General features: G+C 36.7%; 2 protein-coding genes across 2 annotated transcripts; one reads left to right on the top strand and one right to left on the bottom strand.

Moving 5' to 3' along the window:
- The first annotated feature begins 1,071 nt into the window (after nt 1–1,071).
- LOC104238924 (NAC domain-containing protein 7-like) lies at nt 1,072–6,483 on the top strand. Its single transcript, XM_009793441.2, has 4 exons — nt 1,072–1,384; nt 3,873–4,053; nt 4,175–4,446; nt 5,488–6,483. The coding sequence occupies exons 2-4, from the start codon at nt 3,891–3,893 to the stop codon at nt 6,121–6,123; spliced, it is 1,071 nt and encodes a 356-aa protein (XP_009791743.1). The 5' UTR covers nt 1,072–1,384; nt 3,873–3,890; the 3' UTR covers nt 6,124–6,483.
- Nucleotides 6,484–8,873: 2,390 nt separating this feature from the next.
- Nucleotides 8,874–11,896, bottom strand: LOC138868980 (uncharacterized). The gene is made up of 5 exons (XM_070146563.1): nt 11,793–11,896; nt 11,512–11,703; nt 11,066–11,117; nt 9,614–9,873; nt 8,874–9,525 (listed from the first exon to the last, which is right to left on the bottom strand). The coding sequence occupies exons 1-5, from the start codon at nt 11,894–11,896 to the stop codon at nt 8,874–8,876; spliced, it is 1,260 nt and encodes a 419-aa protein (XP_070002664.1).
- Between the last annotated feature and the right edge of the window lie 268 nt (nt 11,897–12,164).

The raw sequence follows: 12,164 nt of genomic DNA, 5'->3' as shown, positions 1-12,164 counted from the left end.
CTCAAGGAGGGTCTCAAAATTGCCCTAATAAAAGATCTCACTCCTTTGATCATGGAAACAGATGCCACAAAGGTAATCAATCTTCTAAAATATGGCTGCGTTACTCATAAATCAATTATTGGCTCATGCAGGTCGTTAATACTCCAGCTGAGGGAGCCGAGGATCATCCATAACTTTAGGGAAGGAAACAAGGTAGCCAACAAGCTGGCGAGGGATGCTCTGAAGGAAGAAAGCGACTATCAACTCTAGGACAAACCACCCTCCTATGTAATAAATAATCTAGCTACTGATAGGGCTTCTTGTGTTTATTTTGTCAAATATGTTGCTGCTTCTGTATGCCCAATTAGCCGAATGGGGCAATGTCATAGTCCTTGAGGCGTGCTGCTATCTAGGCGATGTAACAAATGCTATTCCGTAGTTTTAATATATTATATCTCCTTTTGGTCAAAAAAAAATACTAAGATTTTCTGAACTCAAGCTCTTTAGTTTTGGACGCATTCCTTTTTAATGTCTTTATGGAGACCCTTTCAAATTAAATTAAGTTGATCGGTCCGTGCCGTTACTCATTTTGACGCCCCTGTTTACCTTCCTTTCTTTTTCAAATCCAAAGAAGACTCACTTCATCATTGAAATGGAAATAAAACAATATTCTCTTCAAATAATAGATCCTTGCGGTCTAGCCTTTTTTCAATTTTTACGCATAGCGGGAGCTTAACACACCAAACTGCCATTTTTTTTACTCTATAGGCTATAACTAAATTAAAAGTAATTAAGACAAGAAAAGGAGGTCTCAATCAATAGCGGGTGAGTGGTGGCAGTTGCACACACGATGCTTCTGTCTAATGTATATTTCTCTTTCTACCAATTTTGCGCCACCTTTTATCGCGCCCCGGAAAAGCTTTCCCAGCAATTTAGCTCTCTATTATGATAGTGAGAGAGAGAAAGAGACAATGAAGCATATGATCAAATAAATTAAAAAGTGTAGTTATTAACAGATCCCTTCATCATTAGGGTTTATTTGTTTGGTGGGGTGGGCTTTATATAACCCTTTTTGTTCATCCTTCTTCCATTCTCTCTGCCCCTCTTTTCCATATTTCTTGTTCATTTGTCCATTTCTCAGTTTTATTCTGCCCTCGGGATCTGGTCCTAGCGACAGCAAAAGACAACCAAATTCAACGTCTCCAGTTCCCGAGGATACAAAATTTGAACTTCTTTTTTTTGTTTTTTGTCTTTTCTTGTCTATTCTATTTGTCTTTTCTGCAGTTTTTTCCTACTGCTGTTACACACTTTTCTTCTTCTTGGAGATCGCTAACTCCTTGATTCTGTGCTGGCAAAAAAAGATCGACTCTGCTCACTGCTCAGATCTGTGCATTCGGAAATTAAGGTTTGTTTCATCTAAGAACGTCTTGCTCCCCCTTTCTTGTTATTTTTTCTTTTCTCTAATTATAATTATTAATGCGACGTCAAATTACATATGGTAGATATTTCTAGTGAAATTTATCCCTAAAACATCTCCTTCTCTTTCTCTTATGTGTTGTGTAATTAGCCGTCTGTTTGTTTAAAATTATTCTTAACACATATGGGAGCTGGGACGATGAAGGAGACAGTGAAAATTGAATACACGTACACATGCGTTGTGTGATAAACTCACAGTGACACCTTTAGACTATATATGTCTTGGCGGTATGTGAGTTTGAATGTTTTGTCTTAGTAGTCTTAACTATGGGTTTTTCAAAGCAAAAAATCTTGCTTAGGTATTAAGTGTAAGTAATCACATTATTAATGAGCTCATTGGTTATAACAATATATTTGATCTAGGAAAAATGTTGTCTGGAGATTTGACATACGAACAAATTATTACTGATAATCTTGAAAGGAAAGTAACTCGTTCGTGGTGATTTCTCTTGCTTCCATGCGTCTCCAGTGATATTACAGACTAAATGATATAGTAACATCATCGTAATTATTACCCCAACACTATAAGAAAAGCATATGTCATAATAACTGATTAATTCCAACATATCTCTTTGGTTATTCTAGTAATGACAAGACCATATATAGTTATAAATGGATTATCGAATTGGATCTTATATTTAATTTCTTCTTATTTTTGACAAAAATTTGATATATCCTACTATTATCCTTCAGGAAGTTCATAAATCCCTTGTTATACCAGTTTGACGATGATTTTATTTTGTTATTCTTTTCCATGACTTCTTAAATTAAATCGACAAAAAAATGTAGTTAAAGAATACGGTAAACAAAAACCTAAAATTATCATTTCACAAAAGTATTGTTATGTCGAGGAAGAGGCAAACCCGAAAATAAAGAAGATAAAGAGCACCAAATTTTAACGTGGAAAATCCTTTAAATCGAAGGTAAAAACCACGGGATCACAAAGATCCAAAAAACTCCACTATAACAATAAGAGAGTTACAAAAGTTCTCCAAATTGGCTACACAACAAGTGCCAAACACGGAGCAACAAGAGCAACAACTAATCAATTGAAGAAAGAGTATAATCCACAAAAACGAAGCTGCTGTTCGAGGCTCGAAATAAGATACTACAAGCCTCCAAATCCGATCTCACCGTTCAAATCGAAGACCAAGATGTTGCGAACACTCAATCAAAATATCAGCCCGATCCAACGGTTAACGAATCGGAAAACGTGATTTGAAGTTGGCTGGTCAGAATAAAAATCTGTAGCAAAACAAATATTTTTCTTCTCTCTTCTCTCTTCTCTCTTCTCTCTTGACAAAAGCTCTCTCAAAAACCACTCTTATGTGCTTAAGTCTTTCAAAGACTTGTATCAATGAGCGTAGAATAATTCTCCAAGGTTGTCCTATTTATAGATCATGAGTGGTGCTTCCTCTTAAAGCCAAAACCCACTCAAAATAAGAATAAACCGAATCCAATTCCAAATAGAAATGGAAACCAAAAGAGAATAGGATTAGGCCGGCCATTGGGCCTTTGGCTGGACAACATGGGCATGTGCCCCACAAGTATAAGCATACATTAGATTATGCTTATCGTAAGGCAAGAGTGGATTAAATTTCAATAAGATCCACGCACTCGTAGTGTGAAATCTGAAGGAGTTTTATATTGCATTTCGATTAAATATATATTGTTCTTGGTTCCATTTTACTTAATATTTTGGTGGTTTTCTCAATTGTTTATTCGTCATTAGCTTGTTTTGCTTTCTTCATGTGGATGTTAATTTGCACTCCAGTGACTATATATGAAGTGTGAAAGGGGGAGGCAAATGAATCTCAAGATAACTATTGCTGGAATTTATTGAATCTGTTCTTCCAATTTTTGCATGCACTATTCAAGCGTCGTCCTTTCTTCATTGAATCTCATGATATACAAGAAAATTAGTTTCCTGTTAAATAGTTTGCCAATATTTTTTATCAAATGTGGAGGATCTTGATTTCTATAGTAATTTCACTTTGATCAGTTTTTGTTAAAAATTGCTTGATCAGAAAGAAAAAAAACAAAGAACAAATTAAGTGCTACAGAACCAACAATCTGAGTTTGAGCAAACTAGTCAAATTGTTTATTACTCCTAGCTAATGCATGTTCTATTCAAATTTCTTATAACCTGAGCCAAAAAAAAAGTCCGGTACACTAAGCTCCCGCTATGCGCGGAGTCCGGGGAAGGGCTGGACCACAAGGGTCTATTGTACGCAGTCTTACCCTGCATTTCTGTAAGAGGCTGTTTACACGGCTTGAACCCGTGACCTCCTGGTCACATGGCAGCAACTTTACCCGTAGTTTGAAAAGAAACAGAAACAGAAGTTTGAAAGATTTATATTCTACGTTTGATCATACAATTGGAATGTAATACTGATAATTTTTTCTTGAATATGCAGGCTATACATTTGAGTGAGATGATGAATTCTTTCTCACAAGTTCCTCCAGGTTTCAGATTTCACCCAACTGATGAAGAACTCGTCGATTATTACCTTAGGAAGAAAATCACCTCAAGAAGGATTGATGTTGATGTTATTAAAGACATCGATCTCTACAAAATTGAGCCATGGGATCTTCAAGGTACAACCATATATATATATATATATGAAACCGTAGATATGTCAAAAAAGTATGAATTACATGTATTTCTAATGACATAAAGGTATGATATCACTCACAAATATAATGAAATTATCAACAGAATTATGCAGAATGGGCACAGAAGAACAAAGTGACTGGTACTTCTTCAGCCACAAAGATAAAAAATATCCAACAGGGACAAGAACAAATAGAGCAACAGCAGCAGGATTCTGGAAAGCAACAGGAAGGGACAAGGCTATTTATTCTAAGCACGACTTGATTGGCATGAGGAAGACCTTAGTTTATTATAAAGGGAGGGCTCCAAATGGACAAAAATCTGACTTTATTATGCATGAATACCGACTTGAGACTGATCCAAATGGTGCTCCTCAGGCAAGTTCCCTTTAAATCAACTCCATATAGTTAAACGGATTAAAGTTATAACAATTTACCTAATTAGTGTAGTTAATCTGTGATAGTAAATTAGTTACTGTTTTTACTAAGTTATCAATTAATATGCTTTACATAGGGATTTACTTGTAATTATTATAAATGACATGATTATGTAAGGGATTGTTTGGCAGGATGCATTAAAGAAAATAATGCATGCATTAGCTTTTGATATTACTAATCTCTTGTTTGATACTCCCTCCGTTCCAATTAACGCGAACTTATTTGACTGGGCACAGAGTTTAAGAAAAAATGAAAACTTTTTGAATTTTTAGTCCTAAACAAGTCAAAAGGGGGTCCAGAGTATGTGTGTGGTTATAAAAACTTCTCATTAAGGGTAAAATTGGAAGTTTAAGCTAAATAGTTTCCAAATTTAGAAAAGGGTCATTCTTTTTTAAAACGGACCAAAAAGGAAATAGGTTCACATAAACTGGAACGGAGGAAGCACATTTTTTCAACCTATCTGTTACTAATGCAAGTATTAGTTATACAACCTATTTGGTATTATCCTATGTATAACTAATACATAACAAACCATGGTATAGCAATACCAAGGCTATTAATGCATGCATTGTTAAAGATAAAATTATCCTTAAAGTCCCTAAAAACTATGTACAGAATATGGAAGGCATTTTTGTAATAACTACATTTCTTATAAATTATGCAATACATTTTAATTTGTATACATCACACCAAACAGTGGATAAGAAGTAATCTCTGCATAACTAGTGCTTGCATTATTAACGCATGCATTACTAATGCACCTTATTTAGCACTATTCTTATACACCCTACCAAACGATCCTAAGTGTTTTTATCGCGTAAGTACATAAAATTTTAAGGACTTAAGTTTTAACAATGTATGGTGTGCTTAGTGTGTGACTCGTTGGTATAGTTTAACATGTGAGTATAGTTTAACCTCTTTATAGCACGTTAGTTGTCATTATAGTCAAATTACTAATCAAATGCTTATCTACTACAATAGGAAGAAGGATGGGTTATATGTAGAGTGTTCAAGAAGAAAATAGCAGCTATTAGGATGGATACTAGTGAACATGGCTCACCAATTTGGTACGATGATCAACTTTCATTCATGCCTGACAATATGGACTCCCCCAAGCCACAGTACCCTCCCTCTAATACCTTCACTAACTATAACCATCACTATCCTAATAATTACCCTAATTGCAAGAAGGAACTCGATAATTTGCACTACCAAATCTCACCTCATCATCAAAATCAGCAATTTCTTCAGCTTCCTCTTTTAGAAATTAATTCTAAACTTCTAGCAGCAGCACCTCCTGGAATAAGTTGCAGCTCAATGCCAATGCCAATATTTGGCATTAATGTTAATCAAGAACATATGCATCCTACGTTTGGAAACAACGTTAATAGAGGTTGTACTAATGACCAAGTTGAGGATCAAGTGACCGATTGGCGAGTTCTCGACAAATTTGTAGCTTCTCAACTTAGTCAAGAAGAGGAGAATAACTATTCAAATGCAGCAAATGCTCGGGGCGACGACTCAAATTTGATGGTCAATAATTTGGACAAGCAAGAACTGGCTCCAGAAAATACCTCCACGGCATCCTCCAGTTCTCAAATTGATTTGTGGAAGTGAGGTGAAATACACCTAAGTGACGGTATATATACTCATTATTAAAGAAAGTACAGTACTTCATTGATTGAAAAATATCTGAAGATTATGTGTACATAATAAATGTATAGAAACTGTACGACATTTCTAATTGTATTAAGTTAAGATGACGATTAACTGATAGTGATGGATGAAGCTATAGGTCTATCATGCAGCTGGCTGTCGCTGTATGGAGTTGTAATTTGCAGCATTGACATTGTGTAAAGCATGGCTATCTTTGTTATGGTGTCATAGCCATTGCTTTGTTTATATAGTATAACCCTGCGGATTATTTCCTTGTTTAAATGTTATTAAGTGATATTATAGTAATAATTATAACATGTACTTTCCTTTTATTTATAGGAATTGTTAGTTTGAGTGCCCTTATGAATTTACTAAAGAACTTGGTTCTTTGCCGTACTCCTTAGACGTGAAGTAAAATAAGCAGTAAAGTAAAAAACATTGATTTTACCTGGAAAATTACCCGGCTCAAAAGGTGCATAAATCAAGATTTATTGCGTAGGAGTTTCAACTTCAACTCCACTAGAACAATGAGCCACAATGTATCGATTATAAGACTGTAACTCAATACTCTCCAGTACTCCTACTACGACTATTTGATTTACAAGTTACTCTAACTTGTAAAGCAAACACTCACTCCAACTCACTAATTGTTTGTGACACTTTGATTACAACTCGATATCCTAAAACACATTCACTATACTGACTCAATAAGAACACAACACTGGTACTCGACTAGAGTGTGTAAAATGTAGTTCTTCAGTTCATGTGTAAAAGGATAGGTTCCGCAGTCTAGATGGATATTTAAATGCCTGGACTCCAAGATCTTCTAGGAGTCTTATGCATAGTCAGCTTTTCATTTGATAGAACTCCTACTGTTCCAAGGACTCCACCAGTCTTGGAACTCTTGTCTCTCACTCATTTATGCGTATCTTCTTGGACAACAACCCTTATCATGTGAAGCAGCCTTCTTCCACCAAATTCGGACATGGGTAACTTTGGGATAAAGTTATTATCTTGCACAGATGTACAATCATCAGCCATGAGGAGCTGGTCCTTCACCCTGAGGAGCTTGTTCTTAGAGTTGTTAAGCAACTACGTTGAGGACCTGGATCTTCGAACATTTTATCAGAACAAACTTTACTAATCATCAAAATCTCAATACTCAACAAATTTCCCCTTTTTGATGATGACAAACTTTGTATATATCATAATCAAGCAATCATACCAAATCATGATCTACAAGTACATCATTCCACAAATAGACAACGCCCAACTCTATCTTCCCCCTTTTGGCATCATCGAAAAATAACAAAAGATGTTAGACATATTAAGCATAGTTAATGCAAGATTTAAGACCATACATGCTACAAAACAAGCTCAAGAATTATCAAAGCAAATAGACTAAGATGATGATCTAACCAAATATGAAGCATCAAAGCATTATAAGAGAAGTCATTTAGCAGTGCCTAAATAAGCCCAGTGCCTTGTCTTAAACTATTAGAACAAAATAAACTAAACCGGTTGTAACATACTCGGACAAGAACAGAAACTAAACCGTCACTGGATAACAAAAGAAACTAAGGACTTTAGGGAAGGAACAAGTTCATGGGTGATAGGTAGAGGGGGTCAATGCTTCACAAAGGTGGAAATCTGTTGGGCATGAGCTTCCCTAACCCTTCTAAGCTCTTCCCTAAGCTGCCTGGTTTCTTTTCTCAACTCATCATTCTCTTCACGAAGCTTGGCATTCTCCTCAACAACCAACTCCAACCTCTTAGTGAGCTATGTTGTCATGCTGCTTCCAGGTAGAATAGAAGAACCTGTTGGTCATCTAGCCTTGATCTCCTCATAGCCATACTGCTTGAGGGTAACAACATCCAAGACATCATTGTGATTTCCATACTTAAGCTCAGGCAATGCAATGTTGAGCTTGTCAAATAGCTTAGTCAACATGAAGGCATAAGGCATAGCACGCTTAGGCTTGGAAGTGTTAGTATCTCTTGCCATATGCTGAATTATCAGGCTAGGGAGATTGATAGGTCTACCAGTGTCAAGCAGTTCCATCACAACCATGTCCAACAGGGTAAACTCATTCCTTCTCTCATACCTCTGTAGAATGCATGAATTGACAAAGTGAAACAACTGCTTATGGAAGGGGGTCATGTCAGTCTTGTACACCTTTTGAGGAACATCCAGTTCAAATTTTTGAGAGAACTTCCTTGTGACCACAATTCCTATGGACATCATTGTTTATGGCTAGCCACTTTTTCTTCAAGTAATTTTCAAAACCTAAAGAAGAAATATTCTGAAGCATCACTATCTCCTCAATGTCAAACTCCTTCTAAAACCCCCTTACCTTACTCTTGACCACCTTTCCATCAAACTAGAAATTTTCATAGAACTCCACCACAGCAGGCACACACACAGGAGGGAAAGTCTTTACAAATATATATTTTCATCCTTGTAGATCAAGTTTTTCAACCAGTTGAGCCATCCCATTTTCATCAGTGTTTACAAAAATCTTCCTATTAAACATTTTTATGTCCTGAACTCAGTGAGTTTATCAACTACAGTTGTCACACTTTTTCTCTTCCTTCCTCTACTGGCCCTTGCAGATAAGGTAGAAGTTTTGGTAGCTTTGACAACCTTTCTCTTTTATGTTGATGACTTTTCTGGTAGAGTAGAAACAAACTCATCTTCTCCGTCCAACTCAACTACAGGTTCCACAACTGAAACTTGCTTTCTTGGCTTCTTGGCACCTCGGACTCCTTAATGATTTGTTCATAAACAACCTTTATTTTACTCCTTGTGAAAGGAGTCCCGACAGGAGGAGCCACTTCTTTCCTTTCAGGGACGACAGACTTAGTTTCTTTCACAAGATTCTTCCTGGGTTTCTTCCCTATTTTAGACAAGGGCAAGTTATCTTCATTACTACTGACCTCCTCATCTCCAGTAAAAGGAGTTAACAAGGGCCCAGGTTCTTCAGTCCTTTTCTCTTCACTTGCTTCTTCTAAAGGGGCTATGATAGTGTTCCCAATAGTCATAGAGCTTTCAGATTCCCCACTCATATTCTTATTCTTGTCCTCACTTTCTTCATCCTCTCCTTCACTCTCACTTGCCTTTTCTTGATCATCACCTTCACTCTCAGACTCACCCTCTTTTTCGTTATTCTTTTCTTCTTCTGCAGAGTCATCCACTTGTTCATCTATCCTATCTTTTGTCTCACTCTCCTTCTCTTCACCAGAATCTCCCTCATTCTCGCTCTTTTTCTCTTCATTAGCAATGTCCTGAGTAGGATGTCCCTCATGCCTGCCCACTACCCCTTCTTTATTTTCACCTCTATTATCATCTTCATCCTCCGTCCAACTGAAAGAAAGACTATCAGATGCCTCCTTTTATGCTAGTTCTTTATGTCTTCCCCCTCAACCATAGGCATAGCAATAGTGGTATTTACCCCTTTTCCATATATGCTACATTCTTTTCTACAGTGGGTTCCTCAACTCGTGGTTTACCACTTGTGGGTGGGACAAAATCTAAGGGTGCAACATCTATAGCAAATACCAGAACATTTAATTTTGAGGGAGAGAGTTTTACCTGACTTGTAATAATTTGTACTAATTCCCCCTGAACCACAACTTCCTTAACCATTATGTCTACTTTAGCAACAATATCACGCACTACCTTTTCACTCTTGACATATTTTCTTAGAGTAGCCTTGATCAGAAGTGTTTTTAGAAGTAGGCACAAATACATGGGTGGCTGGTTTTGGAAGTGAAGGCCTAGTGGAGGTGAGGATGGTGAAAGCAACAAGAACAGGGGATGATGGTGTAGGTACAATAGAAGATATCGGTGCGGAGCAGGTGTGGGTGTAGGTTCACTTGAAGGTTTGATGATGATTTGACTTCAGTCTTGGATGATGATTTTGCTTTAGAAAGGGGTTTGGCTGGATTTGGGCATGGCGATAAGAGAGGAAAATTGATTAAGGGAAAGAGAGAATTATTTTTTGATTCTTGCTTAAGGTTTGAGAAAAACAGTAATGTTTGAGAAACTTATCACAAGGGTTTTTAAAGGAATTACTCCTAATTTGACTAGAAGGGAGAGAGAGAGAGAGAGAGTGACAAAATTTGAGTTCTAACAGGACTTTAATAATGGCTACTTTGACTATTAGGATTTCAGGAGTAATTAAACTCTATTGCTCTAGGATTCCCCCTTACTCTTTGACTAGATGACACTTGAGAGTGATGTTAACAGGATTAGAAAGTCTGAGCATAGCAGTAATTTAGGATATTAAGTTCCAGTAAATTAAGACAAGATGGCACGTACCTGAGTCAAAGAACCAACTCCTTAGTAACTCCTTACTTATTTATACGATAAAGCTTCACCACTACAGGTTAGTATCATACAATATAGTTATCAACTAGAATTTTTTAGGCAAGTGTGTGTGCTTAATACAAGCACGAGACTGAATCAAACACATCGTACTCGACTATCTACATCTAATTATAGTTTTTCTAGCCAATCATTGGGTTGCAACTAGTTGGAAGTATTGGTTAGACATAGTTATAGTCTATTCCTTTCAAAGTGGCCCCTACTCAGAGCTTTAGTAAAGATATATGTAATTTGGTCTTCAGTTTTATAGAAGTTAATTGAAATGTTCCCTTTTTTTAACATTGACTCTTAGAAAGTGGTGTTTAATATCAATGTCCTTGGTTCTTTTGTGTTGACATAAATTTTTAGCAATGTTTATAAAACTACTGTTGTCAGAGAAAATAGGAACAAAATCAACAAAAATACCATAGTCCCTTAGCTATTGTCTTATCCCCAAAAACTAAGCAAAGCAAGATGTTGTTGCCACATATTCAGCCTTGGATGTGGATAAAGCCACTGAGTTCTGCTCCTTTATTACCCAAGACATCAGACAAGAACCTAGGAAATGTGTTGTTCCTAAAGTGCTTTTCCTGTCAACATGAAAACATGCATAGTCAGCATCGGCATAACAAACTAGATCAAAATTATACCCTATAGGATACCACAAGCACAGATCAGAAGTTCCTTTAAGATATCTAAGTATCCTCTTGACAGCCTTCACATGAGACTCTTTTGGATTTGCCTAATCTTGAATATAATCCCACACTGAACACAATATCAGGTCTGCTTGTTATAAGATACAACAATGGCACAATCATTCCTCTATATATCTTCTATTCAACATTTTTCCCGTCTTCATCAAGGTCCAGCTTTGTTGCAATGGAAATGGGAGTGTTTATGGACTTAGAGGAGTTCATGTTGAATTTGTTTGGCAGTTCCTTGATATATTTTTGCTGATGTATCATGATTCCATTAGATGTTTACTTGATTTGCAACCCCAAGAAGAAGTTCAATTCACCCATCATGGTCATTTCAAGCTCATTCCCCATCATCTCAGCAAATTCCTTGCACATTGCTTCATTAGTAGCTCCAAAGATAATGTCATCCAGATATACTTGTACAATCAGAACATTCTTGCCTTTGCTCCTCAAAAACAAAGTGTTGTCCACCTTTCCTCTAACAAAGTTGTTAGTTAAGAGGAATTTTGAGAGTCTTTCATACCAAGCTCTTGGGGCCTGTTTTAGTCCATACTGGCTTTGTCTAACTTGAACACATAGTCAGGAAATTCTTCAATGTCAAACCCAGGAGGTTGTTTAACAAACACTTCCTCATTCAGATAGTCGTTCAAGAATGCACTTTTTACATCCATTTAATACAAGGTGAACTCCATGTGTGCAGCAAAAGCTATTAGCATTCTTATAGCTTCCATTCTAGCTACAGGTGCAAATGTCTCATCATAGTCAGTGCCTTCTTCTTGATTGTATCCCTGAACCACAAGTCTGGCCTTGTTCCTTGTGATATTTCCTTGTTCAACCAGCTTGTTTCTGAACGCCCATCTAGTACCTAAGACAGTTCATTCTTGGGTCTTTGTACCAAGTGCCAGACCTCACTTCTTTCAAACTGATTTAGCTCTTCTT

The sequence above is a fragment of the Nicotiana sylvestris genome, chromosome 5 (assembly GCF_000393655.2).
Source record: "Nicotiana sylvestris chromosome 5, ASM39365v2, whole genome shotgun sequence".
NCBI lineage: Eukaryota > Viridiplantae > Streptophyta > Magnoliopsida > Solanales > Solanaceae > Nicotiana > Nicotiana sylvestris.
The sequence above is the reverse complement of the archived record's forward strand: the minus strand, read 5'-3'. Positions and strand labels throughout refer to the sequence as shown.

What these genes read in the sequence shown, in the direction of transcription:
- LOC104238924 (XM_009793441.2), top strand. Translation starts at nt 3,891, where the DNA reads ATGATGAATTCTTTCTCACAAGTTCCTCCAGGTTTCAGATTTCACCCA. An exon ending in TGAGCCATGGGATCTTCAAG is followed by an intron (nt 4,054 to 4,174) that starts GTACAACCATAT and finishes AATTATCAACAG; the next exon opens with AATTATGCAGAATGGGCACA. An exon ending in ATCCAAATGGTGCTCCTCAG is followed by an intron (nt 4,447 to 5,487) that starts GCAAGTTCCCTT and finishes CTACTACAATAG; the next exon opens with GAAGAAGGATGGGTTATATG.
- LOC138868980 (XM_070146563.1), bottom strand. Translation starts at nt 11,896, where the DNA reads ATGGATGTAAAAAGTGCATTCTTGAACGACTATCTGAATGAGGAAGTG. An exon ending in TTTCCTGACTATGTGTTCAA is followed by an intron (nt 11,704 to 11,792) that starts GTTAGACAAAGC and finishes CAACTTTGTTAG; the next exon opens with AGGAAAGGTGGACAACACTT. An exon ending in GTTCTTGTCTGATGTCTTGG is followed by an intron (nt 9,874 to 11,065) that starts GTAATAAAGGAG and finishes CTTCTGATCAAG; the next exon opens with GCTACTCTAAGAAAATATGT.